Source organism: Protopterus annectens, chromosome 9.part0 (assembly GCF_019279795.1).
Source record: "Protopterus annectens isolate FY-2018-M chromosome 9.part0, PAN1.0, whole genome shotgun sequence".
Classification (NCBI taxonomy): Eukaryota; Metazoa; Chordata; order Ceratodontiformes; family Protopteridae; genus Protopterus; species Protopterus annectens.
In genome coordinates this window covers 212,472,826-212,500,434 of record NC_056743.1, presented here as the reverse complement: position 1 = coordinate 212,500,434, position 27,609 = coordinate 212,472,826, and the positions used below count along the sequence as shown (strand labels likewise).

At 37.0% G+C, this 27,609-nt stretch overlaps 1 protein-coding gene across 9 annotated transcripts in view; it reads right to left on the bottom strand.

Moving 5' to 3' along the window:
• The window catches only part of PLEKHA7 (pleckstrin homology domain containing A7), a 2,079,953-nt gene that overhangs the window by 1,910,647 nt on the left and 141,697 nt on the right, over positions 1–27,609 (bottom strand). The window contains exon 1 of one of the 9 annotated variants that reach the window (XM_044082763.1): positions 18,915–19,299. The exons of the other annotated variants lie outside the window; for them this stretch is intronic. Coding sequence (XP_043938698.1) covers positions 18,915–18,997 — 83 coding nt within the window. The 5' untranslated portion in view covers positions 18,998–19,299. Of the gene's footprint in view, positions 1–18,914; positions 19,300–27,609 lie in introns of those variants that run through there. 9 annotated transcript variants of the gene reach the window in all.

Genomic DNA, 27,609 nt, shown 5'->3' with positions numbered 1-27,609 from the left:
GTGCTGACGCACTCCCATGCATTGTGTTACATTGTAAAAAAAAAAAAAAAAACTTGTAGTACATAACCCAAGTTATTTGCAGTGTTCTGTGTTGACAGTGACGTATATTTTCTCATTCACTAGTAAAGACACTTGAAAAAAAATGCTTATATTTTTACATTTAACAGTCCTACCTTGCCAGCCTCCTTACTGCTGGGTTACCAACCTACCACCAAAGGGACGCCCAGCTAACAGTTCAGCTGCTCAAGACAACGCCAAAAACTTTATAACTTCTTCAGATCAATCAAGTTAGTTTTCCTGGTCTCTTAGCTGCGTTTCTCCCATTCAATTAAAAATGCAACTGGAAATACCGTTTAGTTCCATTCTGATTGCTTTACATATTTTATGTTTCGATCCAATCCTGTTTATATACATGGTAAAAATGAAGCTCTATGGTTTTATTGATTTTACCTTTGCTTGTCAATAACCAAGCAGTCAGTGAATAACAACTAACTCTGTGTCAAAAGCAGTTCTAAAGGAAGCATTACCTTAGAAAAAAATCAAGTTATACCACACCTGGAATTACATGATTTACCCTATAATGCTTCTGAAACCACAACTTACCTATCTGTAACTCCTGGGTTAATTATGCATTTAGGATTGTATAACTGCTTTCTCTACTCATCTCTTGCAAAGTGTTTTAAAAACAAATAGAAAGTAAATACCTTAAATGTAGTCAGTCCAAAAGTAATTTCTTAGCATTTTAACATTCAGAACTACTTCCTCCAACCTCTCATTTAACAGAGTTCAACTACCATAAAATATTGTTTTTCAAACACTCACTGATTGAATATTATGAAACTAACACCTGTCAACACTTAAAACATTAAGTTGTGGCATTGTATGATAGGTACGAGTCATGTGGAATTTATTCCCTCTAAGCTCATGTATTTGATCTTTCAAGCTTTGCCCTCAGGATCAAACCTAGGCAGTCAATTGTAAATCCTTGAATAACTGCCATCACTGGAAGATATTATATGTATAATAGTATTCCCTATTCCAAATGTTGTCTTACAGTCCAACAAGCCAAGCTTGTACCATATGTCTGGGTCAAGGATATAGACAAGTAAGCATGTGTTCCACCTTTCAGCAAGCTCATCAAAGCACTTAAACCAGTTTGGTCTAGTGCTGACCATTCCAAGTCCTGCTTGTGAATTAAGAATAACATGATGCACACACCATGTACATGTACACATAAATAAAAGCACTGCATACACAGAAACAAGAGCATGCATCGTTATGAATGGAGAAGCTACCCTTCCTTTAATGATGAGTGATGCAAACAGCTCAATATTTAATCTTTAGAAGCATATGAATGACAGGCCATGTGGCAGCACAACACTGATATAATGTTTACCTTTTAACTTCTCAGGACAATAAAGAAGGGGGCACAATCATGGCAGTCTATGAATGTGTTTCAGAGCTTCTCACCAATGACCCTGAGTTAATCCATTACCATTACCTCTACCGGAGAGGTACATTGTATTTACATACTATAATAGTATCCAAAGTTCAGGACAAAAACAACAATATAAAAGAAATGGATGTTTTTAAGCAAACATAATTTTCTTGAACATTTTGTTTATTCTAAGTATAGTGTTCCAAATGTAAACACATTTCAGTTATGTATTCAATTTCTTTTCTACCTGCCCTAGCTCTAGCATATTGCCAAATATGTCAACAGGGATAATTAATAATGCAACGCTTGCTTGTATTATTAAAGTAGTTGTAACAATGAATACTGTATTCTCGGCAGTTCTGACAGTACAGACACCTGATTAAGAAAACCAACAGTGTTTTCTCGAGCACAGACTTGTTATGACTGAAGAATGTCTGATGAGTTTGTTTAACATGCAGTTCCTGGCTGCACTGAAGATGACAGACTATGGTTATTAGCACTCTGAGTAAACAAGCCACAAAGGGAAAATAAGTATTTCCAGAAAAAATTATGAGCAAGACAGAATAAACTCTACATTTAGAAAGTTACAAGTCGATGAACAAGTTATAATAAATAATGCTGCTTATTCTGATATTAAAAATGTGAATGTTAACAACGTAATTCCTGGAGCAGTATGGCATAAACACGACAACCATTTAAATGACTTATTACAGTCATACACAGAATACTACTTTATGTGCCTTGTTTGCTTCCATAGCATTCCAGTATATATAAAATGTGAAACAAAGGCACTGCAGGCACCTTAGGAAATTACTGGATATTACCATACGGCTAATTCCAAACACTTGGATATGCTGTCTGTATGGGGTCCATGCTAGTCTTTCAAATATATGCTACAAAAGTACTGTTAGCATAACAGCAAGTTCAAATAGCTGTCTAGATTAATACTTGCACAAATATTCTAATAACACTGATTGTATAAACTAGTTTCCATTTTTCAAAACAAACTTACAGGAAAACTTAATTTTAACCATCACACCCGATCTACCTGGTCTGTTGTCGGACTCGATGAGCCATATATATCTCTGCTCTCTAAACAAAAATCATGCTGATTAAATTAAAGAAGAAATTTTTTAAACACATTTACAAAAGATACATATTTCTTTGTCCATCAACCATTGGACTTTGTTACCTTAAAAATGTAAAAATCTGTAGACTTAGAAATCTGTACAGTGTGAGTCATAGCTTGATGCAAAATGGCCTGATTCTAAATTGTCACTGCTGCTAATTACTGCTCCTTGCTCAAGTGATCAAAACGTAATTTTCAAAATTTAATTTTGTTAACTAAACAGTTATTTATTTTTGAAGCAGTGATCATAACTAAAAATTCCCAAGTCATAGTTTGCTGGCTAGCTGGTTATTTTTGAAACACTGATCATTACTTAAAATTCTCAAATCACAGTTTCCTGACTAGCTGGTTATTTATTTTTGAAGCAAGTGATCATAACTTAAAATTTTCAAATTATAGTTTGCCGACTAGCTGGTTATTTCGGAAGCACTTAGAAGTGTGTTGGTCAACCAGGCATTGACTAAATGTCTTTTTGAATTTGTCATTTGTAAGTTGATAAGATCTGTTGGCAAATTATTTGTCCTACAAAATTTTTGAACCTAGTACAACTGAATGTATTATTAGTATGGGTAACTCTAAAGACAGATTTAAGTAATGGAGAAGAGTTTCTGGTAGCTTGGCAGTACTTTAGATTTTGATGCAAAGTAAGTTTTGAGGTTGGGTAAAGGAATTTCTGGACACTGGTTAATTGAAATTCAGTCTATTTTTGAACTTTGCCCAGGACAGTTTTTGCAAAAGGTATCTATAAATAGATTTATATAACTGCACTGTGTTCAGACATAACATTCCAATGCAATAGCTTTTATTTTTCTATAATATGACTTGTCAAAGCAATCTTCAAGTGGTCTCCTATTTTCCTTACATGTTGCATCTATACCCATTGGCCTGAGCCTGAAATTGGTCTGTTGTGATCAGATCACTACCCCAGTAAATGAATATAAATAAATAACATACATTTAGCTGATCTATAATAAGTCTGTTCAAGTCTACGTAAGATTTCTCATAATCCTAATAATAAAGTAGTCTAGAATAAACAAAGTTTGCAGCTAAGTTTGCCTTGGCTGCAAGTGTTAGAACATTCTTCCTCAGTAAAGGCTTGGGTGGTGTTACATTTCTTACACTAGTATGTATTTGTTTATAAGTAGAAATCATCATCTAGAATACTACATATGTCTTTTATTTTGTCAATATAAACTAGTATATTAATTGTAGAGCTTATAATTTCTACTATGGATGACAAGAGTTTTCTTATGATGATTTGGACAAAACATGACCGAGTTGCACTTTGTTGACTCTAATATTAAAAGGGCATCATGCAACCATTTTTCAGTGTACGAAGAGCCTGTCTGGAGTGGGGTTTTGTTTCCTGCTAACTTATGGTTGGGTCCTACACAGAAACCATCTATGTCATCTGAGCACTGGAAACACAGTACTTTGGAAAACAATTAACATAAAGAATGAATAGAAGATTCTTTATGTTAATTGTTTTCCAAAGTATTGTGTTTCCAGTGATTAGATGACATAGATGGTTAAGATACCCATGGTAGTGGTGCTGCGGTAGCATTGTCGCCTCATAACAAGACGTTGTCCCATTCGATTCTCAGCTAGAGCGTCTTCTGTGTGGAGGCATGCGTGAATGGGCGTGCCTTCATTGAAGGTTGTGCGTCAGGGCTGGTAACTCGGCACGTAAAAATCCACTACCAAACATTAGTGGACCGGAGTTCTGCTGTGGCGACCCCTGACTGGGATAAGCCGAAAGACACAACAACAATGAATAGAAGATGTCCTACAATTAAGCCCTGAAGGATAATAAATAGTTCAGTATCCCACTTTACCTTATACTTCCTAGTTAATATATAGCTTTGAATAGGTCAGATGCAAGCTTATGGTTTTGAATGTTTTGGATAAATATAAAAACAGGCCTGCTATCACTTGGCTTGCATCTGGTTATTAACTAATATACTCCGTTACACTTAATAATGTAATGAGACCAGTCTGATTCTTTCTGAAGCCATGCTTAGAGGGACTTGGGAGGTTTTGTTTATTAAGGTAACTGGATTACTGTTGGTGACTTTTGCATCTGAATACTTTAGATAGGATGATAATTATACTATAAGGACTCTAATTGTGCCTTCCCCTCTCCGTAAACTGAAATAATATAAGCTTCCTTCTGAATGCTGGGAAGGTTACTTTCAGAGATGTATCTATTTAGACAAGAGGTAAGTGAGTGCACAACTTGATATATTTAGGGATTAGCGGATGTGAACCTGCAGGCCCGTCATCTTTAGTTTTCAGTAGATTTGTTACACTGAATATGTCAATTTTACAGAGTTCTAAGTGTTGTAGTTTGGGTTTTGCAATGATTGTGAGGAACGTTTATACTGCTGTTTCAAAGTAATGCATTAGCAGTTTTGCTATTTATCTGTTTGATGAGTTCAGGACTGCTGATGGGGTGGTGTTGGTGCTTGGCTTTACTAATTTATGAGTTCCCAGAACTAGTGGGTGATGTTTTAGTTGAGTTAGCCTGTTCAAACCACATTTGCTGTGACCTTTTACTTGTTTACACTTATTTCTTAACTGTATGTATGTATGCCTGTCAGACTCTTGGATTACTACTTTTCATTTTGGAGTTGGGGTTACTGTTAACTTATTTATGGATTATGCTATTAAGAACACCAGAAATTTTGTTGCAAAAACAGTCTAAAATTTAGAAATGTATCCGTGGGGAAACAAGTTAACTTTATATCACTGATGTATGTTACACTAAATTTGTTAAAACAATAGAACTGGATATGTCTATGGGACTTTTTAGGGTTAACTTCATTCCACATGACAAATGAAGGTTTATGCTTACCAAGTCAGACAGTATACCTGCATCACTGATGTGCTCACACTTTGAGGTTAGAAACTAGTCTAGTATACTGATAGGCATATACCTCTCAGCCCGCAGACATTAAAAGTAAGAACATACACACAAAAATATGGACATTTAATCAGCAAAAATTTGAATACCAAATATCATATACCTCTTCCTACTTCCAGTAAAATGTGATACGGTACTCAGAAACACGTTTAAAAAACAGTGTGTGACAAAAATAATGGAAAAGTATAAGCACATTGTCCAAGAGATACATACCTCCAAAAAGAGGGACATCCTAAATTAGGCCTGAAAAGAACAATGTTCCTCCAAAATAGGAACAGTTGAAAGATCTGCTGGCATGGTTAGTGGCCTTATCAATTTTGTTGGGGAATTAATCACTTAGGTTAAACCATGTAACAGTAGTAACAGCAGAGGAGAGTTAGTCTGACTCATTGTGGCACAATCCATTTTAAAGTCACACCCACTGCTGACCTCAAACTTTGTACTGTTGAAAAGTTAACATAACGCATCCTCAAGAATGCCAGTTGGCTTGCTGGGCAAAGGTACAAACCTAGTAGTTTGAAAGGACACATTTAGGGTTAAGGATTCTTTATTTATAAACAGAGACCATTGCTTGCTTGAGTGTGCACGGTTTAGATTTTCCTTTGTTAGGCTGGCAATATTTCCTGCCCTATGATTTCTGTACTGATGGAGGATTCTGCAGCCCAATAGTATAACGTATTCACGTTTTATGACAGATTTTAGTACATTTCAGTTAAAATAAGTATATCTGGTGGTTAACAATTTCACTTTCATATTTTGGGTAATCCTGAGTTCAGGCTTTAGAAGCCATCACAGAATACAGCAAACGAAAAAAGCCCTATGGCAAATCCATAAATCTAATTATCTTTTAAAACAGGCAATAGTGTCACAGACTTTGCTTCTTGATGTTATAAGAAGCTGTCTCTGATGTAGAGAGAGGAAATCAAAAACTTTCTGCTCTTGATTATGTAAGTAAGAGGTTCACTTATTTTAGGCCATCCATTCAAGACATAGTCATACACTTGTGAGAAAGTTATACTTCAGTCAGCTCAGTATATAATTTCCTCAGTATACACCAGTTCATCGCCCTTTGTATCTAAAAGCAATACATGATTACGCATGTCTGACACTGAAGCTTTCCTATTACGTCAGCATTAGTATACCTTCCTGGTGTGTGACAACTTTAGGCTCCTGTTCTCTCAATGGTATTGTCCTTTGCTGAACCCTGTGAATTATTTGGGAAAGAGGTGTCTTTTCAATGAGCATGGCAGGCAGCAGCTTGCAACTGGCAATAAAACAAAACTATACAACATTTATAAATTTAATGAATTTTAAAAATTACTGCAATGACTTCTTTGTCCAGTTTTGAGTACTTCTGCTCAGAAGGCATCCCAGATGGTATCAGTATATGAAACATAAACCAAGGGATTTTTCAGTATGGCTGGCCATTCTTTATGAAATGACAACTAAGCCACAGGCTAAACCATCACAGTGAAAAAAAACTCTCTAGCAAATGAATAAAATTATTTCAACAAAATGTATCAAGGTTTAAGAAGTCTGAAATGTTAATTATTGTTCTTTTCTCCTTACCCACCTCAAAATTTTCTATGGCAAATGCTGCAAAGGGTTGATCAAGGTTGTCAGACTGGGTAATAGTGTGTTATCTAATTCAGCAAACCCAAATGTGCTTTCAGCTTAACATTTTGTAGGAGACAAACTTCCACAACAGATTTCCTTTAATTTATAGGGGACATATACTGCACTCATTTACTACAAGCCCAAAGTATTGCATTTTTTTCAAATAAATTTGTTTCTTTTAAGATGCAACCTTACATCTTTCAAAGTTTTTACCAATTCTATTAAATTCTACAAATGTTCCTTTGGCATATCTTTATATCTAAAACATCATCCAGTAAAGTAGCAACATGCATCATAATTTGTAATAAAAATTTCTGTTGTTCTCTGGTACCTATCAAGTGCAGATGACACCCCTAAGGTAAATACTTAGTTACACATAAGAAGCCCATTGTGAGTAATAATGATTATGTGTTTATTACAATGCTTACTCCAAAGCATTAGTTGATAAATGTGACCCATGTCTAATATGGAAAACATCTTCCTGCCAATATTGCAAGAGCATGTCTTCCACTCAGGGTCGAGGGCACTCTTAGAAAGACCCTAGTTAGTTAACCTTCCAGTCAGGGTCAAGGGCAATCTTGGAAAGCCACTACTTAGTTAACAGTTAACTTGCAAAATACAGAAAAGTCTAATATTTGCACAAAGTTTGAATATAGGTACCATATAAATGGACAACTCTGAAAATTTTATTTTCATTTTTTTTCTAAGTACTAATGGAACAATGCACTTATCCGAGTCTGAAAAGTCTACGTTTGTCATCTGCTAAAACAAAAATACTAGCTGTTACTTCTTTTACACATATAAACTAAATAAGTGCTCCGAAATAAGAACAACAAATAGTCCAACACTCTAAGGCCCAAAGGAAATGAAACTTGCTAACTGCCAGCGTTTATTATATTAATAAAATCAACAATAACTGAATGTTTTATTATATTAAAAATTTAGGAATAAGCACTTCTTGTCCATTAATCTATGAATTCTTCTGAAATCCCCTTCTGCTTAACTTAAAATTGAAATACCATTCAAAACATATAAACATTTGCAGTTATTGTTGACTTTATTAATATAATAATCTCTGGCAATTCAAAAGTTTTGGTTCCTATGGGCCTTAGATTATCTGGATTTCTCGTTACTTCTTTTTACACTCCCAAGTGTCCTTTAAATGCAGTGGTAGGGATCATAAGGACTATCTCAAGAGCTGTTTTCAAATTAAAAGTACTTCGCTTTCCTATGTTATAAATGAATTGTATTTCTCTAGATCCTCCCAAGAAAGACATGCTCACATCAGTAGCTCCTACTATTTTTATATGTCCTTCCTTAATAAGTTTTCAGTTGATAAGTAGGTTAAACAGCTGTATTACTTTCATTTCAAAAGCTTAGTTCAGTCATCAGGGTTAAGCTCCTAATGTCTGTTTCAAAAATGCATTGGTTTATTGTCCATCTTCCTTTGTACCAGCATAACTTTCTTTAAACATACATTTACATATTAAAAAAATGTTTCTTTTTGCACTCTCTGACCTTCTCTATCTTCCTCCTTAGAAAAACATTATATGAATTTTATAAACCATCAGTACTACATTTCCTGCCAGCTCTTTTAACACATGCTTTTTTAAAGCTTACCTATTTTATGGCTTACATTCAAAACTTGGAAACTTCAAGTCAGCAGAATGTCGAATACTGTAGTTCCGAGTATTTGGGTACTACATTGTGCAGGGAGATTGTGGTTCAGTGAGGAATTAGCCCATTTCCTCACTGTAGTGTGATCTCGGAGTTGGTATATTTAATGCACAGGGGGTGTTGGGGGGTGCAGGGGAGCATAGCCCTGCAAAATAGTAGAATTAACATACCATTGACTGTAGAGTATAACAGTATGTTAATGTGTATAGCAGGAGGTTATTGACATCACCTCCTGCTATGTCTAATACATCGAACTACGGACGTTGATGTATTCATTTTCGCCTTGGTTGCGGTTTCTAAATTCTGAATTCAGCATTTCAGGTTGACATTCTGAATGGTTGACCTAAGCGGATTCGGAATTTCAATACTATTTTACTCGTACAGTCTTTAGTCTTTTGCTATGTGATTGATTCTACCGCAAACGCAACATTTTTGTCCATAAACGTCATATTAAAATGATGTGCATTCTTCATCAATACACTTTTAATAAGATATGGTACTACTGTATCCCATGCTCTTGGAAATATCCCATACACTATGTTGTTGCTTTATTTGGCTGCATGCTTCAGCAAAGTGTTTAATGTGCAAACATTGCACATTTTAATTTGTTGTTTCCAGTGGTAAAAAAAATACTTGGGACATTTTCAAACATTAAGTTACCTTACAACTTATTATTTTCAAGTGCTTATAATTTGTTCCACAAACAATTTTGTATTTCAGCATTTTCTGTAAATGTCTCCATAATTAAAGTCTTTAGATACATTTCCCAGTACATATACTTATTTTCATACAAGATTGAAATTTATACCTGATTTAGGATACCAATTACTCTGTAATAAGTTTGTCAGTTGTACATATGTTTCTTCAATTACTTTGGTTGGTGTATTACACCTCAGACTTTGGTCCCACAAGCATAAAGGAATGTTGCTCTTTTTCTGGCTTCAGTTACATCATCATAAGGAATAAAAAAATGTTCTGTTTTTTTTTTTTTTTTTTTTTTTTTGCAATAGTCTTTTCCAGAATAGTTTTTCAAAACTATGAACCTATGAACCTAAAACAAATGTAGTCAAAAAAAGTCCCTACAGTTATTATTCCATTCCACCATGTCCTCCTCCTCCTCAAATGTATGCAGTTGCTGGAGTTTCTAAAACTATAGAGCTTATTGCCAACATAACTGAAGGTGTTCTATATTGACAGAAAATCTAAGTACCTTAAAATGACTCAATGACTTTAACAAAAAATACAGCCTTCAACAGAAACAACAGTACTAGTACAATTACTGTTCCTGGATTAGTAGATGAGAAATATTTTAGATGCAACTATACAGAGGTAGCTGAGCTAACTAATACAAGGAAATAGAAGACACAACCAGTTTGGGTGGAAAATTATTAACTGCACTTCAGAGTAGAATACATAATCTTCTAAGCATGTACCATGCTAAGCAAACCCTTTAGATAGCAAGTACTACAATGAAAATGCCTGTTCTATCTCTCTCTCACCACCCCAACCCCCCCCCCCCCCAATCAAATAAGAACAAAAACACAAATCTGTGGAAATAAAAACTGCACAGATTTTGCAGTGCTCATCATATGAAATGCCACTGAAAATAAAATTCCTATTTCTAGTAGGACAAAGACAGAGGAGTAAAGATACTTGTCACAAAGTGTCATGACATCAATCACATCCAATACAATAGATTCTACAAGTTTTTATTTAACTGGTACCAGAAAGCAATTTTGCCAGACTACTGTTTTACAGTATTCATTCATCATGACTCTAGGCTTTCAGTTTGTATGGAGGTTTTCAGATAAACTATTCTGATTACAAACAGATTTCTAACTTACTCATGTTATTTATTGGGAAACAAAGACATGCAGAGAAATAATGACACAGAAAGAGAAAGGGGCTGCAAATTTGGGCATTTCACATTATAGTGTTAAACAAAACACAAACATGTAAGAGCCTGCATGAATTAAATCTATGCTTTAGATTAATTTATTTCATACTCAGAATAGCTATGTTAAGTATTTCCGCAGTGAAAGCACCTATAGACACACTCAAACAACATTCTGGCACACACTAACACCAGGACAGTCATACACGTAGAGATAATTCCAAATAGTACCACTCGTGTCCCCTACACAAACACACACACACACAGCCTCATTACCTATACTAACAGACCTACTTTAGTTATACATAGCAATGCATGCTCACCTGCTGACTGCAACTGAGCACTGTAGCTGTGGGATCCTTTAATCTGGTGATTTGTTTTCTTGCCATCTGCCAGGGGTAATTCCTAATGTAATGGCCATCTCCTATCCCTCCTCCTAATGTAAACAATCCAACAAACATTTACTTCCACTTACCCTCCACAGCTCTTACAATCCTACAACCCAGGCTGTTATGCTGCTGACAGGGCTCTGCCTCAATGCATCATGGATCTTGTTTACTAAGAAAGCAGATGCCTTGTACTGCCTTAGTCAAGGCAGTAGGGTTGGCATATTTGCTACACTGTTACATGTCATACTCAGGGTACAAGAGATACTAAGATTTACTATACTGTTACATGTCCTACTCAGGGTAGTAGAGATGCTACGATTTACTATCCTGTTACATGTCCTACTCAGGGTAGGAGAGATACTAAGACTTACTGTCCTGTTACATGTCCTACTCAGGGTAGTAGAGATACTAAGATTTACTATCCTGTTACATGTCCTACTCAGGGTAGTAGAGATGCTAAGATTTACTATCCTGTTACATGTCCTACTCATGGTAGTAGAGATACTAAGATTTACTATCCTGTTACATGTCCTACTCAGGGTAGTAGAGATACTAAGATTTACTATCCTGTTACATGTCCTACTCAGGGTAGTAGAGATACTAAGATTTACTACACTATTATATTTCTTAGTCACAACAACAAATATGTACTCTTGCACACTCTAATCAAGGAACTAAATACAGTTTGTTTAGATACATAAAAAAATCCTACTTATGGTAGGTACTAAGGCTAGTAGTCATACCACTACTATAGCATTATATGCCCTAATCAGTGTAAGAAATACAGTAATTTACCTTTATGTACCCTAGTATGGTAGCTCACCTTTATATGTCCTACTCTACATATACTAATCAGTATCATAAGGGTATTAATTTACTGTTATACATTCTAATCAGGATACTATGAATGGTATCTTACCTTTACATGTTCTAGACAGGGTGCTATCAATTATATCTTATACCCTTGCACTTTCTAGTGAAGTTATGAAGCACTGCAGTTTTAAAATTCTATTCTAAGCCCTCCTCAAAAAAGTAAGGATAGCAGTTCACAGTTTACATGATCTTCTTGCAGTACTAAATATTGTGAGATTTCATCGGATTGATAAACGTCCACTCTGAATGGTAAAATTGACACATTTACCATAGTTTTACAACTCCTTAGTCAAAGTACTAAACCAGGTAGTTTGCTACATATTACCACACCCCTTAGTTAACAGTATTCAGCTCAAATCATCTCAACTCAGTTTTATTTATGAAGTTATTTTTTACTAATAATAAAACTGCAAACTGACAAAATAAAGGCAATACTCACAATGTCAAACCAATTACCTATAAAACCTTCTGGCACCTAACTTTTAAAATCAGATGTGACAGGGTTAGACAGTCATCCCACTCAACCTCTTAATGCAAGAAGTCTGGACAAAGCCTAAAATAATCGTGTGAGTGGGAGGGGGGGGGCAAAGCCCCAAAAACAGGGATAGATTTTAAAAGTTGCTCTTATAAACTTAGAAAGTTTCCTAGAATAACAGGATTTGTATTAGCATGCATTTTCTGTAGGATATGAAGTCTAAAACTCAAATGTGTGTCATTATTTTGTGATGTCAGTCCTCCATGATTTGTTAGAAAACCACAAATTTTACGAGGAACAGAACAAAAATATGAGTCAAAGATCTGGACATTCTGAAAAAATCTGGGCACTTGAGAGATACATTAGCTACCCAGTGGTGTGAATATTGGCCCCAACACCATATAAAAAAATACATAAAAGGGGCATGATGATGATTGGCTCAACATTTAAGGCAATAATTGATGTATAATGTGGAGGGTATTAAAATGGTATTTTCTACATGCAGTATTATATTCTTTCTTACATTCTATCCAAGATTACCAAGCATGCAAGTTTCTATAAATCACTAAATGTACAAATAACTATTTGATAGTGTTTGTGTAACTATCACTTTCTAGAAAAACAGCACATTGCCATGCTAGCAAGGCTCAACATAACACAGTCCATGCTGCTAACATCTCTGCTGTTTGTGTGAACATGTAATCCGCCCCAATCTTTCACAGTCTCTCTCTAGAAACCATAATACTTCAGGGCTTACTGCAGACTTGACCTGTATATCTCACTACTGCTCTACATGATCTCTTTCAAGAAGGCGCTCCCTCTCAAATATTGGATCAATGCAGCTTTTCTCCCTGGGTCTCCACTGAAAAGGCATTCTTGGACTTCCCCATTTAATGAATGAAAATAAATAAACAAAATCACCTATGTACAACTCTTCTCTGCTTTCCACATGCTACATAAGACAACGCAGTCAGAAATCTTTAGAGGCCCTTACCAGTCATGGTGCAAGGTACCAACATCAGTTTAACCAGATAATGAACAGGTCTTTCAGGTGCCATGTCAACAGTGACTTATCTCAAAAGTTCCATGAATACAAGTTAGTGTCACTCCTGCTATATGAATTTTAAATATAAATTCTACTCTTCTCTTAATTCATTGCAGCCGGGTGACACCTGTAGGTGTTTCTGCAGTTACATCCTACTGACGCCTTTAGGCATCAAATATTGCCTGCTCACATTTGTGTTAATTTCAAAAGAAAGCTACATATAAAGTATTTCAAGATTTCATATTAAAGCTTACATGATGGCAAACACAGCTGTGTTGATATTTGACCTCTGTCTAGTGCAGACAAAGCGATATTAATTGCTGTTCATATAACATTTATTTATATTGTCATAAATTTAATGTTTTTCTAAATATTTTGACAACCCCAGAAAGAACTGATTAGCCTCATATCAAAGCTCTCAGCTGGATGAACAAAGTGCTACTAACAGTATGTGTGTAACTTAAGTAGTTGCTGAGATATTGTAAGTTGTTTACAAAACATTACAAACTTAATAGTTAACTGTATACTGTAACTTATAAAATCTAGTTTAAAACTTAGAACCTAAAGAATACTATCATTTTAAAGATAGTTTGTGCTGAACAGTTTGCCATTTACACTTTGGTTGAAGTGTGAGGACATAATTTGATGCCATCAAAAAGATTAGGCTCTGCCCATTGGAAGTTACAGTGCAAACATCAAGAGCTCCATTGGAGGGAATCAGGCAGTGTTGTCTGTAATATCACACAGGGAACTTTATGACCAGTTTGTATGTTTACCTGTCCCCCCAAACACACACACACACATGCACACGTACACATATGCATGCACACACACTGGTTGCATGACTGTGGTCACTGCTATACGTTAACTGCAGAATACTAACAGAAGCCACTGTAGACTGCATATCTAAGAAAACTGTGACAGCTCTAAATACTGTTTTACATGCAACAGTTATATGTACATTGTATTCTCTTTTACTTATTATTGTCTTCTAATACAAAAATTTACTAATGAAGAATTTCTGCCAAGGTCTCTGCTCTAAAAGAGCCATGCCCAGTCAGACTAATATGTTCTAACCAGGTATAAAGGACAGCAGACTAAAGTCTTACATTATCCTCAATAAAGAGCGGCAGTAATAGAGCTGATTTCACCGTAATATTTCTTGAAACACTCTCATCATGTCACTCACTGAGCAAATATCTTTAGTGATTGTTTTCTGCATTTCTAAGTCAGTGCTGCATGTACTCTAAACAACTACTAATGTTCCAGGGTAGTCCTGCTACATTTAATTCCAATCACTTTCTTATAACACAGAGCCATACTGACTGACCATCTCTTGAAACATAGCAGAAGTTACTTCCCCTCAGCTGCTAAAAGGCTGGCAAAACATGTGATGTAATTTGTGTTTTCATAACCACAGAATACATCAGGTCAAAGAGTCATGTCTGCCTACTGTCAACCATGCCCAGCTGCCTGCATGAGTCTGCACATCAGCCATTCATCTGCCTATATCTGAGATCATTAGTAAAGCACAGGAAACACGCAACAACTGCATCTAGTTTTATCTTTAAGTCTGCTTAAACTAGTCAAGACAGCAGTTATTCAAGTAAAATGCTACACATTTTCAGCAGCTCTTTTCGTCTCATGATCAAAACATGGAAATAAATTAGTGACCTTATATTTTCAACAAATAAGAAAAAAATGCACTCAGTGGGATTGAGAGATATTTCCTCTGGAGAGCTCCATAAGCAATTTAAACATATGTCATAAGATTCTGTTCTACAGCTTCGAGATATTGTCAGTCAATGAGTAGATGTCAAACGCCAAATGTTACACTGCAATGCAGTACACTCTTGCTGACTTGGTATATTTATATTTAATACTTTAATGTACATTTCATTTGCCAGCTTTGCTCATGCAATGAGCAGGAACTTTGCTTGTCCATAGCAGAAGTGATGCAACAGCCATAACACTAGTTGCAGCTGTTATCAGACAGACCAGGAACTAAACCATGGACTTTGCTAAATAGAATAAGGCAAATATATTCAAATATGCAACAGTTTGTTTCTAGTACTCAATCTTCCACTTACTTGCACCATTTTTCTAAATGAGTCTCACCTGTAGATATTCAGTCATCATCTAGACAGGAAAAATGAGAAGTTCATTACAGAAGAACACACTAAAGGGACTTAATGCCACTGTCCATAAGAAAGTCTATAATGCAATGAACGAATGACAGGAGTTTATGAGGATCTGAAGTGAATTAAAGTTTGGGGCAGTAGTCTCCTTCACAGGAGGTGATATACAACAATAAGAACGAACTGAGGCAATTTGTCAATGAGAAAGTAGTAGGGGAACTAAATAGCTCTTCTAAAGGAATTGCACACTCAAAAATAGTGATGTTAGTTAAATGAGTGAATAAGACAGGCATAAAGTTAGACGCAGGAATAAGTAGGGCATTAACAAGAACTTATTGATTATCTGTTGCTTTGAAAGACAGGTTTGTTATGTATGCCAAGTGTTTGGTTTTATGTCAGTAAGTATGTTTCTAATAGCCATAAACCTGCTACTTACCAAATACATATAAACGTCAGTAGATAATTAATTCTGTACACAGGTGACAACAATTGTACAGTGACATCCCAGTGCACTTCTCTGATATCACCATCTCATCATTTTGCTAATTCACAGCCATTCCAAAGCCTTTTAATACATTAGCTTTTTTCCAACTACATTCCTCAGACAGAGAAACGGGTCAAATGTCTTGGAGTAAGGAAAGTGAGAAAGATGACCAGAAGACATTTCTTGAGGTATACAAAGCAAATTAAGATACGAATGTGGGCTAGAAAATGAAATGTTTTGACAGCTGAATAGCACCAAGTTAGCATGCAGTATTAAGATGGATATTATTTATCAGGGCGCATTGACAGAGTGCAATGTTTTTACCATGGCAAAGTTACAAAGGCAGCTAAGAAAATCTTGGGGAAAATGAAATCAACACATGAATAAAAATGTGCTGTTGCCCTTCACACAAGTACATAAGGAAACACAGGCATGTATAACAGAAGAATGAATGTAAACACACTGGGAAGATGTTGGTATGAACACTATCTGCTGAGCATAGCCGTTAACCCTTACAATTATAACATGTTTAATGCCTCAGTGTATGCAGGTACTGGTTAAACAGATTTCCCCCCTCACCATGTACTCTCAGTATTTGCATTTTGGCTTGAATCATCCCCAAGTTACTTTTGTTTTCCAGGTTCATTTGCCTTTTGTATTTAACTTACTTTTCCCTAACCTGTTCAGCAGCACAGCTGTTCCATGTTTTCAGGACTCATGCTGATGAAGTGGGGCTGTGTTACTGGTATCTCTAACTCCATGATGTTTTTTTTTTTTTTGCTCACAGAACAATAGCATTCCTTCAACTTCAGTCCAACAATCATACACTACCTTCTATCCTACCATTACTAACCATCATTTTCCCATAGGACAATCTCAGTTATGACCTGTTGTTATACCACTGTAATTATTTAAAAAACAAAGGACAGCATTTCTGTTGTACTGTCCAAACAAATACTTGCTCCTGCTTTCATCACAGACACTCCTGCATAAACAGTCAAACAGTAGCCGAATCAAAAATGGCACTTCCATTTCAGAAAATCCTGACCTTTCTTTTTTTTCTGGTGTGAACTAATCTGCAGTAAAAGGAAAGGTTTTTGCAGGTGTTCGGTGACAGACTGTTACTGAGTGCTGAAAACAGTACTTTATACATTCTGTATGGACAGTTAAAAAGTATTCTGGAAAAATATAAAGCAAAGGCTTGTTAGCTATATAAACCTCAGTTTTTTCATGCACATATCATAGAATGACTTGCTAAAATACCTTAACATGGACTTTATATGGCACTTGCCTCTCAGAACTGTAACAACTACTAAGCCATTATTTTTACTTAACACCTAAAAGAGCCCAACTAGATCACCATATATCAGGGATGAGTGGTAGTAAACGAACTTCTGCAGCATCTCGCCACCCAGCTATCTTTACAACTATTGACATTCTTGCGCTATTTAACCACCTGTGAAAACAATAATAGGTGTTGCAAAATATGTTGTTGATTTTCTGGTATTTCAGTGTATTTTATTACACACTACATCATCATCTCTACTTACTTAAAAGATATTACACAACAACAAAAAAGCACACTCCCTTGTCATTTCACGTTACTTACTATCACTTGACAAAAGAAAAGCAAGTGTTTTCAAAGTCTGAATAAAGGTGATGTGCAAACACATTCCTTCTCCAAGGTGTGGCTGAAATCTTCCTGCAAGAAAAACTACAACATAACACGCAAGTTTCTATTAACTAAACTTTCTGGAAAGTAGCAAATTATCTTCATAAAGGGTGCACTCGTATTCATTTCAGAAAAAAAACACAGCAGCTCTTTAATAGATTATGTCGCATAAGTTTTGTTGTACAGCACTAATATCAGACATATAATAAAACAAACTATTCTGACCAGAAACTGCAGTAGTTTGGTAAAACAGCTGTAGTTTAAAGACAGCTTTCTAAGCCACTACTGACTCTTGCTGTTTAACACACAAGAGGAAAATTCTCAAGAGACACCTTAGTCATAGCATACTTGTCAGTTAGTGACACTGTAACCACTCAATAACTTACTTTGGAGTGAAATAAAAAGCCAGGAGAATGTAATAAGCAAACAAGCTAGTCAAACACCAAAACCACAAGTTCATACACACATGAAATACACCCAGACTGGGCAGGAGGTGCCTATCCATCAAGTCCGTTTTAAATATGTTGGTGATTTAATGTGCCATGCCTCTGTTCTCAGATATGTACACAATTACGGTTTCATAAAAATGAAAGGATGAAACAGCTTCAACATTAACTACACATCATTGTAAGCTTTCCATGAAAAACACTGTATCAGCTGTTTGATTGCTATATCTTTAGCCATTAAGTAAATGACATGTAATATGCTATATTACTAATTTCACAGATAAATCAGGTAATGTACTCATCAAAGCATTACTCTACAGTACATTTAATATATAACAACTGATTTTTACTTATATCTGCATGCTAATAATTCTAATACATACATGCTGTTCTGCAAAAGCCTGTTTTAGTTTAGCTTCTTTATACACAGATATGGATTTATTTTAATAATGATAGCTTTTTCCATACTTGCATTATTCAAATACTATGACCCATCTAGATTCACTTTCAGAATATTCTGTGTATAAATTTAATATACTACAATTTGTGAATAAAGACTGTAACACTTAAAAATACAGTTCTTCATTTTTGCCTTTCCATCTACACTTGCAAAAACAATCACTTCAAAACACACCTGAGACTACGCTGCTTAGACAAGCAACCTAACCAATCCTATCTCTGGTGTAAACTGGAACTAAGAATTACTTTACATACCTGTATGGAGCTGGTAGCTGATAAAAGGGATATCCATTCATTTGAAGAGGAGCACCATTTGAAATCCCAGCTCGGTTCCACATTATGTCCAGGTCCTATATCCACTTTAAACCACTCTCAGCAGTGTAGGTACAATGAAATATGAGCACACACCTGCATAGAAGTTGCTTACAATCCCACATAATACACGTGACTGAAAATACAAACTGCTTCTACATCAGACTTCATTATTTCAAAAGCATTTTGTAATTTAAATGTCAACACAGTTGTGTTACCATCATGTAGATAATACCATATATATTGAGTAGCACATTTCCTCAATACAGGGAGTGTTTGAGCCTTTTCTAATGAGGTATAAAATCTTTCAGTCAAATCCTTCAGTCTCCTTTCTTGTTACAGCGGTGAACGTAAGCTGTGAAAGAGAGAGAGAGAGAGAGAGATAGAAAGAGAGAGATCTGCTGCTTTTCCATGCAGGCTTGGTTTGGCAGCCTGCCAGCAACGAGCAGCTCTTACTGTCGATGCTGCAAATCCCTCCTATCAGCTAATGAAGATCAGGACTGCAGGTGAAACAAGATTTCAGCTTTTGTAGAAGGCTACTGTCGTCCCTTGTTTAAAAACGTCTGACCTCAGAATCCTGAAAAGAATTCTACATCAGTAACTATAGTTATAAATGCAGACCGATCATCACAGAAGATTATATAATATGAATGGCAATTCAGAGAACAATACTTCTAAACTCACGGGAAGCTAGTTTAAATCTCAGTGCTTTCAAACATACTGCATTGGCCAGCTGTTTTTCTGTTTTGTTTTTTAACATGATCAGACAATAATTTAATTGTCAAACAGCCAGCATAAAATGCATACTTGGAACTCAGTACTTGACAGTGTTTCAAAATTTGACACCGTAAAATTCAGACTTGAACTGAATGAGAGTCTGTGCCAGGTGTTTGAAATAGTGACTTGATAACATTCCTCCCTAATCAATGAAATCCAAATTTGTTCATGATTTTCAGCACCTATATTCCTATCATCTTCTAACACTGCACCTTTTAAACTCACTAATGCACCAACGCATTCTATTCATTTTTTCTGCATTCATACACAAATAATTCCTATGGATGCTGATTTTGAGCAGAAATTTTCATTTTAGCTTGATTTTTGTGGAAGCCAAAAAGTTCACATAACAGAAACATGTCAAGTGTTTCCCCCTTATTATATTTCACTGCAGTTTATAAATGATCCTCCTTATGTCCCACTGTTCTACAACCTGTCATAGTATCTTGTGCATTGCCCTTCTAAAAACTTGCGTGTACCTTAAAAACTACAGTGGGATACATTCTATATAGTATCAAACTCAGAAGTCTGAGGCAGGAGGTACAAAAACTGACATTCTAAACTAGCACTATTAAATTACAACACATACGAATACAGATGGGCTTGGTAGATTCACAAACATAGTACGCAGTAACCTGGAATGTGTGCAGTGCTTTTATGTCCACAAACATTACTGTAGCATGAGAAATAGCAAATCACCCTGTAGTTCCCACAGCACACAAATGGACTAATTAGTCTGTTCTAGTTGTCCTTAATCATACAGGACGTTATGAGTAACTGCACACACAACAACACAACACAATGGACCTGTGACTATACACACTCACAGGTTCCTGTGTAAGACACTAACAGAGGCATTATCTATTTTTCTGGCTTTCTAGGCACTGGAAGTGGTAAAACAAATTGCCACTGTACTACTGATACAGAATGAAAAAACATCTCTGGAAGGAAATTAATGCAGTAGTGTAAGAGAAGATTGCTAGTAATATCCTGCCACAGGACTGCACTCAACAGGGAGAGACTGGAAAGACACTCCCTAAGCATTGCAGGTACTCATTATAACAAGCACAGCCACGAAATGCATGCACTTCAATTGAGTATGGGGAAGGCAACTGCAGAAAAATGCACTTGCACATGCACTGGGGTTCAGCAGAGCCTCTTATAGGTTGCCAACAGTGATCCCTAAAGGAAGAGATGATCAAATGATCCTAACAGGGATCAGAGATAGGTGTTTGCTGGGAAACAGGGACCCACAGCTTCATAATAAATTATGGAATGCATACACTCCTGTATGTCTAGACAGACTTTATCTCCTCTATCTGGTGTCATCACAGGAACATAAATCAATAAATGGCATGAAAGTTTCACTGCAATTACTGTCATCATAATTAAACAAACATTACAAAACAATAAGAGTACAAAAGACTGTGTTTTAGGGAAACCGTGGATACACTCATGCGAGCCATTACCATGGACTTTCTGAATGAGTCTCTCAAAGCAAGAATAAGCAACTATTACTAGCTCTCCAACCACTGCTGCCCGAGCAAAAATAAAAGATCAAAGGCATTAGACTCTGTTTCTTGTTGTATGATTCATTCATATGCTGTTTATTTTAAATGGTCAATGAAAAGTCCAGTATGTTTTGTACAAATGTGTGGCACATGTATCTAATTAGTATATCAGGATTGCATTAAAAAGGCACAGACAGCAAAAAAACTGCTGCTAAACTAGAAGTTCTAAGTGTATCTCATGGACCTAACAAAAAAAGATATAGGTAACCTCCAAACTCTGGATCCCACACAGTTTGGTTTTGTGAAGGGTAGATCATGCCTGCTCAACCTGGTTGAATTCTTTGAGTCAGTCACCAGAGCTGTGGATGAAGGCAAGGTGGTTCATACAGCCTACCTCGATCTGGCCAAGGCCTTTGATACCATTCCCCACTCAGGAATCATAGAAAACTCACTAAGCTAGGCATCAACCCCTATATCACTAGGTGGGTTGCAAATTGGCTCACAGATAGAACCCACAGTGTGAAAGTAGCTGACTCCAAGTCAAACTGTCGACCAGTCATGAGTAGAGTCCCACAGGTTTCGGACTTGGGTCCTCTCCTGTTTGATATCTACTTCTCTGTAGTCCAGGCCAACATGAAGGGACTCTGGCTGACAAAGTTTGCAGATGATTGCAAGTTGGGAGCCATAATTAACTCCTCAAGTGATGTTGACATCCTACAGAAAGCTCTCACTGAGACCAATGACTGGTGTCAGAACCATGGCCTTAAGCTCAATGCCAAAAAATGTGTCATCATCTCCTTTGGGAAAAACCCAGTTCCCATGAATTACCACATTGATGGCAGTCCACTGAACACAGAAGGCATCATAAGAGATCTGGGAACACAGGTTGACACTCCACACTGCCACTTTGGTCAGAAAGTCCTTCTATGTGGCACATCTCATTACTAAGGGTTTTGCATCCAGGAGGAAAGAGGTCATTATCTCGCTCTACTCTTCCCTCATTAGGCCAATCATTGAGTACAATGCCCCATTTGGTATTTACCTCACTAGACACCTACAACAACTGGAGAGGCTGCAAAAATACCTCACAAAGAGGATCTTAGGCCTTAAACACTTGTCCTATATGGACAGACTCAAAAACTCCAACTATTCTCTGCCTCATATTGCCTACTTAGAGCCGATCTCTGCTTGACTTACAAAGCCATGTCTGACCCATCTCTTTTAGAAATGCTACATATAAAGAAATCCCAACCATTCCACACTACACGCTCCGGAGACCTCAACCTCTTTACCACAAACAACAGAACAAGCTGAAGGGACAGGTTCATAACCCACAGACTGCCTATGCTATGGAATAAACTTCCCATATATGTCAAGCGAAGTGCCTCACCGGCCCACCAACAGAAATCTTGAGTGGATGGGAAAAGAAAATTCACCCCGGGGATCACTCCATTGCTCTACTTGACACAGTCACTGGGATCTAAGGTCGGGTGGCACGATGCCAGGGTAATCCTAATGGCTAGGCTTGTAAAGGCTCCAGGGCTATTAGCCTAGTACACACCTATGAACCTATGAATAGGGGCACATATACCCCTCCCACCATTAGCAAGGGTCCCTGGCGTGTGTGAGAGCAGGCCGGGTACTCAACCCACTTATCACCAGTAACTACCCATGCCCATTTTTGGTGACATTAGTCAACATGACCAAATTATACTTTGGATATAATGGATAAATCAGGGAATACCAGTAAGGCCTTGGTAGGCATCACAGATGCAAACAGTGTCATCCAACCCAAAATCAAGATCCATCTAAGAAGCACGAGAATTTATCAACCGGTAAGGAGCATTCAGTCCACCCACCCACTCTGATGACTTCCTTTATGCTTGACCAGCGTCTTTCCTCGTCACTTTTTCTGTTGGGGCTTGTTGGTTACTCTGATATCTCAAATGGTTCTGTCTTCTCTCCAATATGAGGTACACATACTACTAAGTATTTAGGCTTGTCTTTGTAAAGCTTTTGATATACCACAACACCATTAGATATCCCTGTCTGAGTAGTCTTCCATTTTCCCAAGATCCTTAGGGAAACAAATGGTAGCATTTTAGAAAATATCTGCTGTAAAGTGTGCCTTTAAATAAACTGAAATAAATTACATCTTAAGAGAGAGATTAAGGTTTCATCGTAACCTCTCCATCTCCTTGACTGTGTCTTATTATCAGGTGCATTTTTCTGAATGTCTACACATTTGACATAATCTTCCAAAGTCCAGAGTTTTATCCAGCTTCCAAGCATGGAGTGGTAGAAATCTGATTATGATATAGGTGACCACAACCTCAAGTAGCAGACCCAACAATTGGGGAGCCAGATGGTGTGCGAGAGAAGAACGAAAGGGTGGGGCCAATGTACCCCCATTGGGGGAGATACTGAAGATGTATGTCAGGGTACAGACTCTGTGATAGAATCACTTGTGGAGACCGCTGATCATAGAGGTGCTTTTTACAAAGGGGGAGGTTGTTAACTGCATGTTCATGGAGGCAGGAATGTACACAAATAAGCTTAATTCCTGCCAACGCCTTGAATGCAACAGACACGCAAAGGAGAATGATATGGTTAAAGAGAAAAACCTGTCCATCCTTACATAAGAGGTTCCCATTTCTAGTTCAGCCACTCTTCACCCACAGGAATGAGTGAGCTGTAGCCCTCCTGTCAGTGGCCATAAATGGAACCTAAGAGCTACTGTAGAGGAGGTAATGTAAACAGATGATGGTGCAAAATGTCCAAAAGAAAAAAGAAGTCCAACAGTCTGAACGGTTCAACACAATAAGGTTTTCTCTCATCTAGTTCACTTTAACTCCTGTCAGTTCAGCTATAACATGCAATAATCACATGTATATATTATGTAATATATAATATGTAATATGCAGGTATTCATATTTTTTCATTTCCTGAAGAATGTTACCAATAAAAGAATTATCTGGTTTTCTCTAAACTTGTGGTGTAGAGGGTAAACTAGAAAAGAAAATGAGGCAAATAGTATTAAACTAGCAGAACTACTTCTAGCAATGAACAGAGTTGCATCTCAGTATCAAAACAGACTCTAGTTATCATCTGACTTGCTGCTCTCCTTATTGCAAAGTTTCTTTAACCCAGGTTGTGAACCCAATACCTAATTATAGGATATCTAAAAAGCTTATTAACCTATATGTGCAGAATTAATGTAGTGTCACCTTTCGAGACATAAAGGACCAGCAAAAGGAAAAAACTTATGATAACCTACAAGATGAAATGTTTACTTCATCCTTTTACACTTATGAGCTGCTACCTTGTATCCTGTTTTCCTAGTGAATATTAAATATTAAATAGGGCATTATTTATGTTCATACATTAGTACTAAGCTAACTGCTCTTGTGAGCCATTTTAAGCCTAGCGAATTATCCCTTGAGAGACTCAAACCCTGCACCTTGTGTTTGTAAGGCAAACACCTTAACCATTAGTCCAACCTCCCTTTCAGAAATATTTCCACTATTTCCTTATACTAGATCAGACTAACATGAGTAATTTTTTTCTGACTCTGTCTTGCTTTAAGTCTCTTGAAGTAGGTATCAGTTTTAGCCTGATCAAGGAAAGAGAGTTGCTTAATTCTCCATTCATTTTTATTAAATAATTAGTGGAGTTGCTATCTTTCCCTTTAGTTTGCTAACAATGCTTGGAGCTGCGACAACTATTATACTGCAGATGTTAGGTCTGCAGAGTCCTCGTATAATTTGCCCTGCCCCTTGTAAAATGTTTGTTTTTCAGATAAATCACGGATGACTTCAATAAGAACAGTCAATAATTCCAGGCATTAGCTTTTCATACTTCTTATTATTCAGAAAATGCATGCAGATGCAAAACCTGTTGTTCTTTTAATGTACTAAGTGACAAAGCAACATTCAAAACTTGTCCCCATTTTGGGCCTTTGTTCACCATTATTTTTGGCTTTATAAAAAATTATTAAGAAAAACGTTGAGAGGTACTCTGTAAAGTGTTACACTGCCCCACTGCTTATCCATATTCAGCTTGATTCATTTTAGCTTTAGCAGTCTTTAGGACATATTGTATCTGGTGTTGAAACATGTACAGTAACCTTCAGTCAACTGATAAGTAGAATTCTTAGATATTTACCATGGGTACATCTGAGCCTCACGGCAACATCTGACTCAATCAAAGCCTGGCGCTGTAGCACACATGGACAGAGACCTAAGTGTAACTCAGGCAACTGGGGTTTGATTAGCAGCCCTGGCAATGGATACGTGAAGAAGGGAGGGAATTAGTAGAAGTGTGTGGCCCACTCACCTCTCCCATAAGGGACGGGATGTGCATACTCTAGGGAAATATAGCATAGTGTGATTTCCCTGGTGGAGACCAAGGATGCCACTGTTCATGCTTCACGAGGAGGGGCAGGACTTCTTGGAGGAGCACCCCTTGTTGAAGTGAGGGGGGCATCCTCTGTGGTCAGTGCAGTGCACATTGCTTGATCTGTGCAAGGGGATCACGACATAAAGCAGGGAAAAAAAAGATCAATCCACTCCAAATGCTTGTCTAAATGATTGCCCTGCTGATCAGCCCTCACACTTGTGATTCAGGATGAATGGGCAGATTGACTAGGATGGAACTGATGATCAACAAACAGCAGGGCAATTAGAGATCTTGCTAACGTTGTAATTTCTGTACACCAATCACTACTTTTAGTTAAAATATTTTCAGTATATTTACCACTCCACCATTCTCTACCTCCATAAGATCATCACAAATTAATGATAAAATGCTTGCTGAAAATGTTTTTGTTGTGCAATGTTTATAGAAAACTTAAGTAGTATGCAGTGTACACTTGTGCTGGATTTGGCAATGCACAGACACACATAGGCCAGTATTCATTCACAGTGTCAAGGGCTCCAGTGTAGTGAGTGCAAAGGTTACAGAAGATGTATATACAATTGGCTGTATAATGACCTGCAAGTGAAACAGAACAATAAAATGAGATTATGGTGACATGAAAATGTAAGTAAGAGGAGCAGAGTCATAATTCATAGTCATCTATACTGGAAATGGTGGAGCATTGTGCAGCTGACTATAAAAGGGCAAAGCATGCCAAAAAATCAGCACTGCATATACAAAAATATTTGGGGTTGCAGCAACTATCACACGGCAGCATAATACAGACCTTAAGTCCTCATATTCTCATTGTTATGCATGTAGTATCATTCAGCACTAATGTACACTGCACCATCAGTGGCTGAAATATGACAAGTTCCCTGTCCAAGAGATAATTGTTGGATTGTTTTAGATTCATCTGAGAAACTATACAGGTCTCTGTTCACAGGTATCCTTCACACACAAAATCTATACTAATTTATTTGCATCTGTTTAACAGGAAAGTCCGACAGAGAAAGAAAACCCCTTTTCAGCAAACACCTGTTGAGGCTATAAGCAATGGCCTGTGAAATACCTTATATGTCACCAGCTGATCTCTGAAACATCTTTGTAGCTCTGAAACATCCTTTTATCCAGTGTGGAATAAGCTACACAACTTGTTCTCCAAATGGTACACAATATCTCCCAGCAGAATTTCTGCAAATCGCAGCAGATACTTTAGCATACCCAGCAGCCATACTCAAACAGATCACTATCAGAAAACATGGTCCCAGATATTTGGAAAATCTTATGCATAATACCCTTACATAAAGGAGGTAACTCAACTGAACTTACTAATTATAGGCCAATTGCCATCCTGTCCCCCTTATCTAAAATCCTAGAGAGGACTATACACACTCAATTGACTTACCTTAACACAAATAAACCACTGTCAAACACTCAACATGGTTTCTGCCCCTCTCACAGCACTACCACAGCCCTCATGTCCTTCACAAATGCAGTGAACCACTATAGAAACAGAGGACTGTTTGTATCTGCTACATTTTAGACTTGTCAAAGGCCTTTGATATGGTCAGTCATGACAAACTCATCAGCATTCTCTCCACCCTAAATCTCAGTAACTCCACTATCACATGGTTCAGAAGTTACATATCAGGACAACAGCAGGCTGCCCAATGGCAAGGCTCTATCCTTGGACCTCTATTCTTCACCCTCTTCACCAACGAGCTCCACACTGCCACACTACAAGCCACTGTCATACAATATGCAGATGACTCTGCACTAATCTGCACAGCTTCCTCCCTTCATGACCTCCACACCACAACCCAAGACTCCTTCTTGTCCATACAAACATGGCTCAGCAGCTCCCAACTCATACTAAAAACCAACAAAACAAAGCTCCTCTTCTCCCCAACAAAAGTGACCCTTTAACCCTT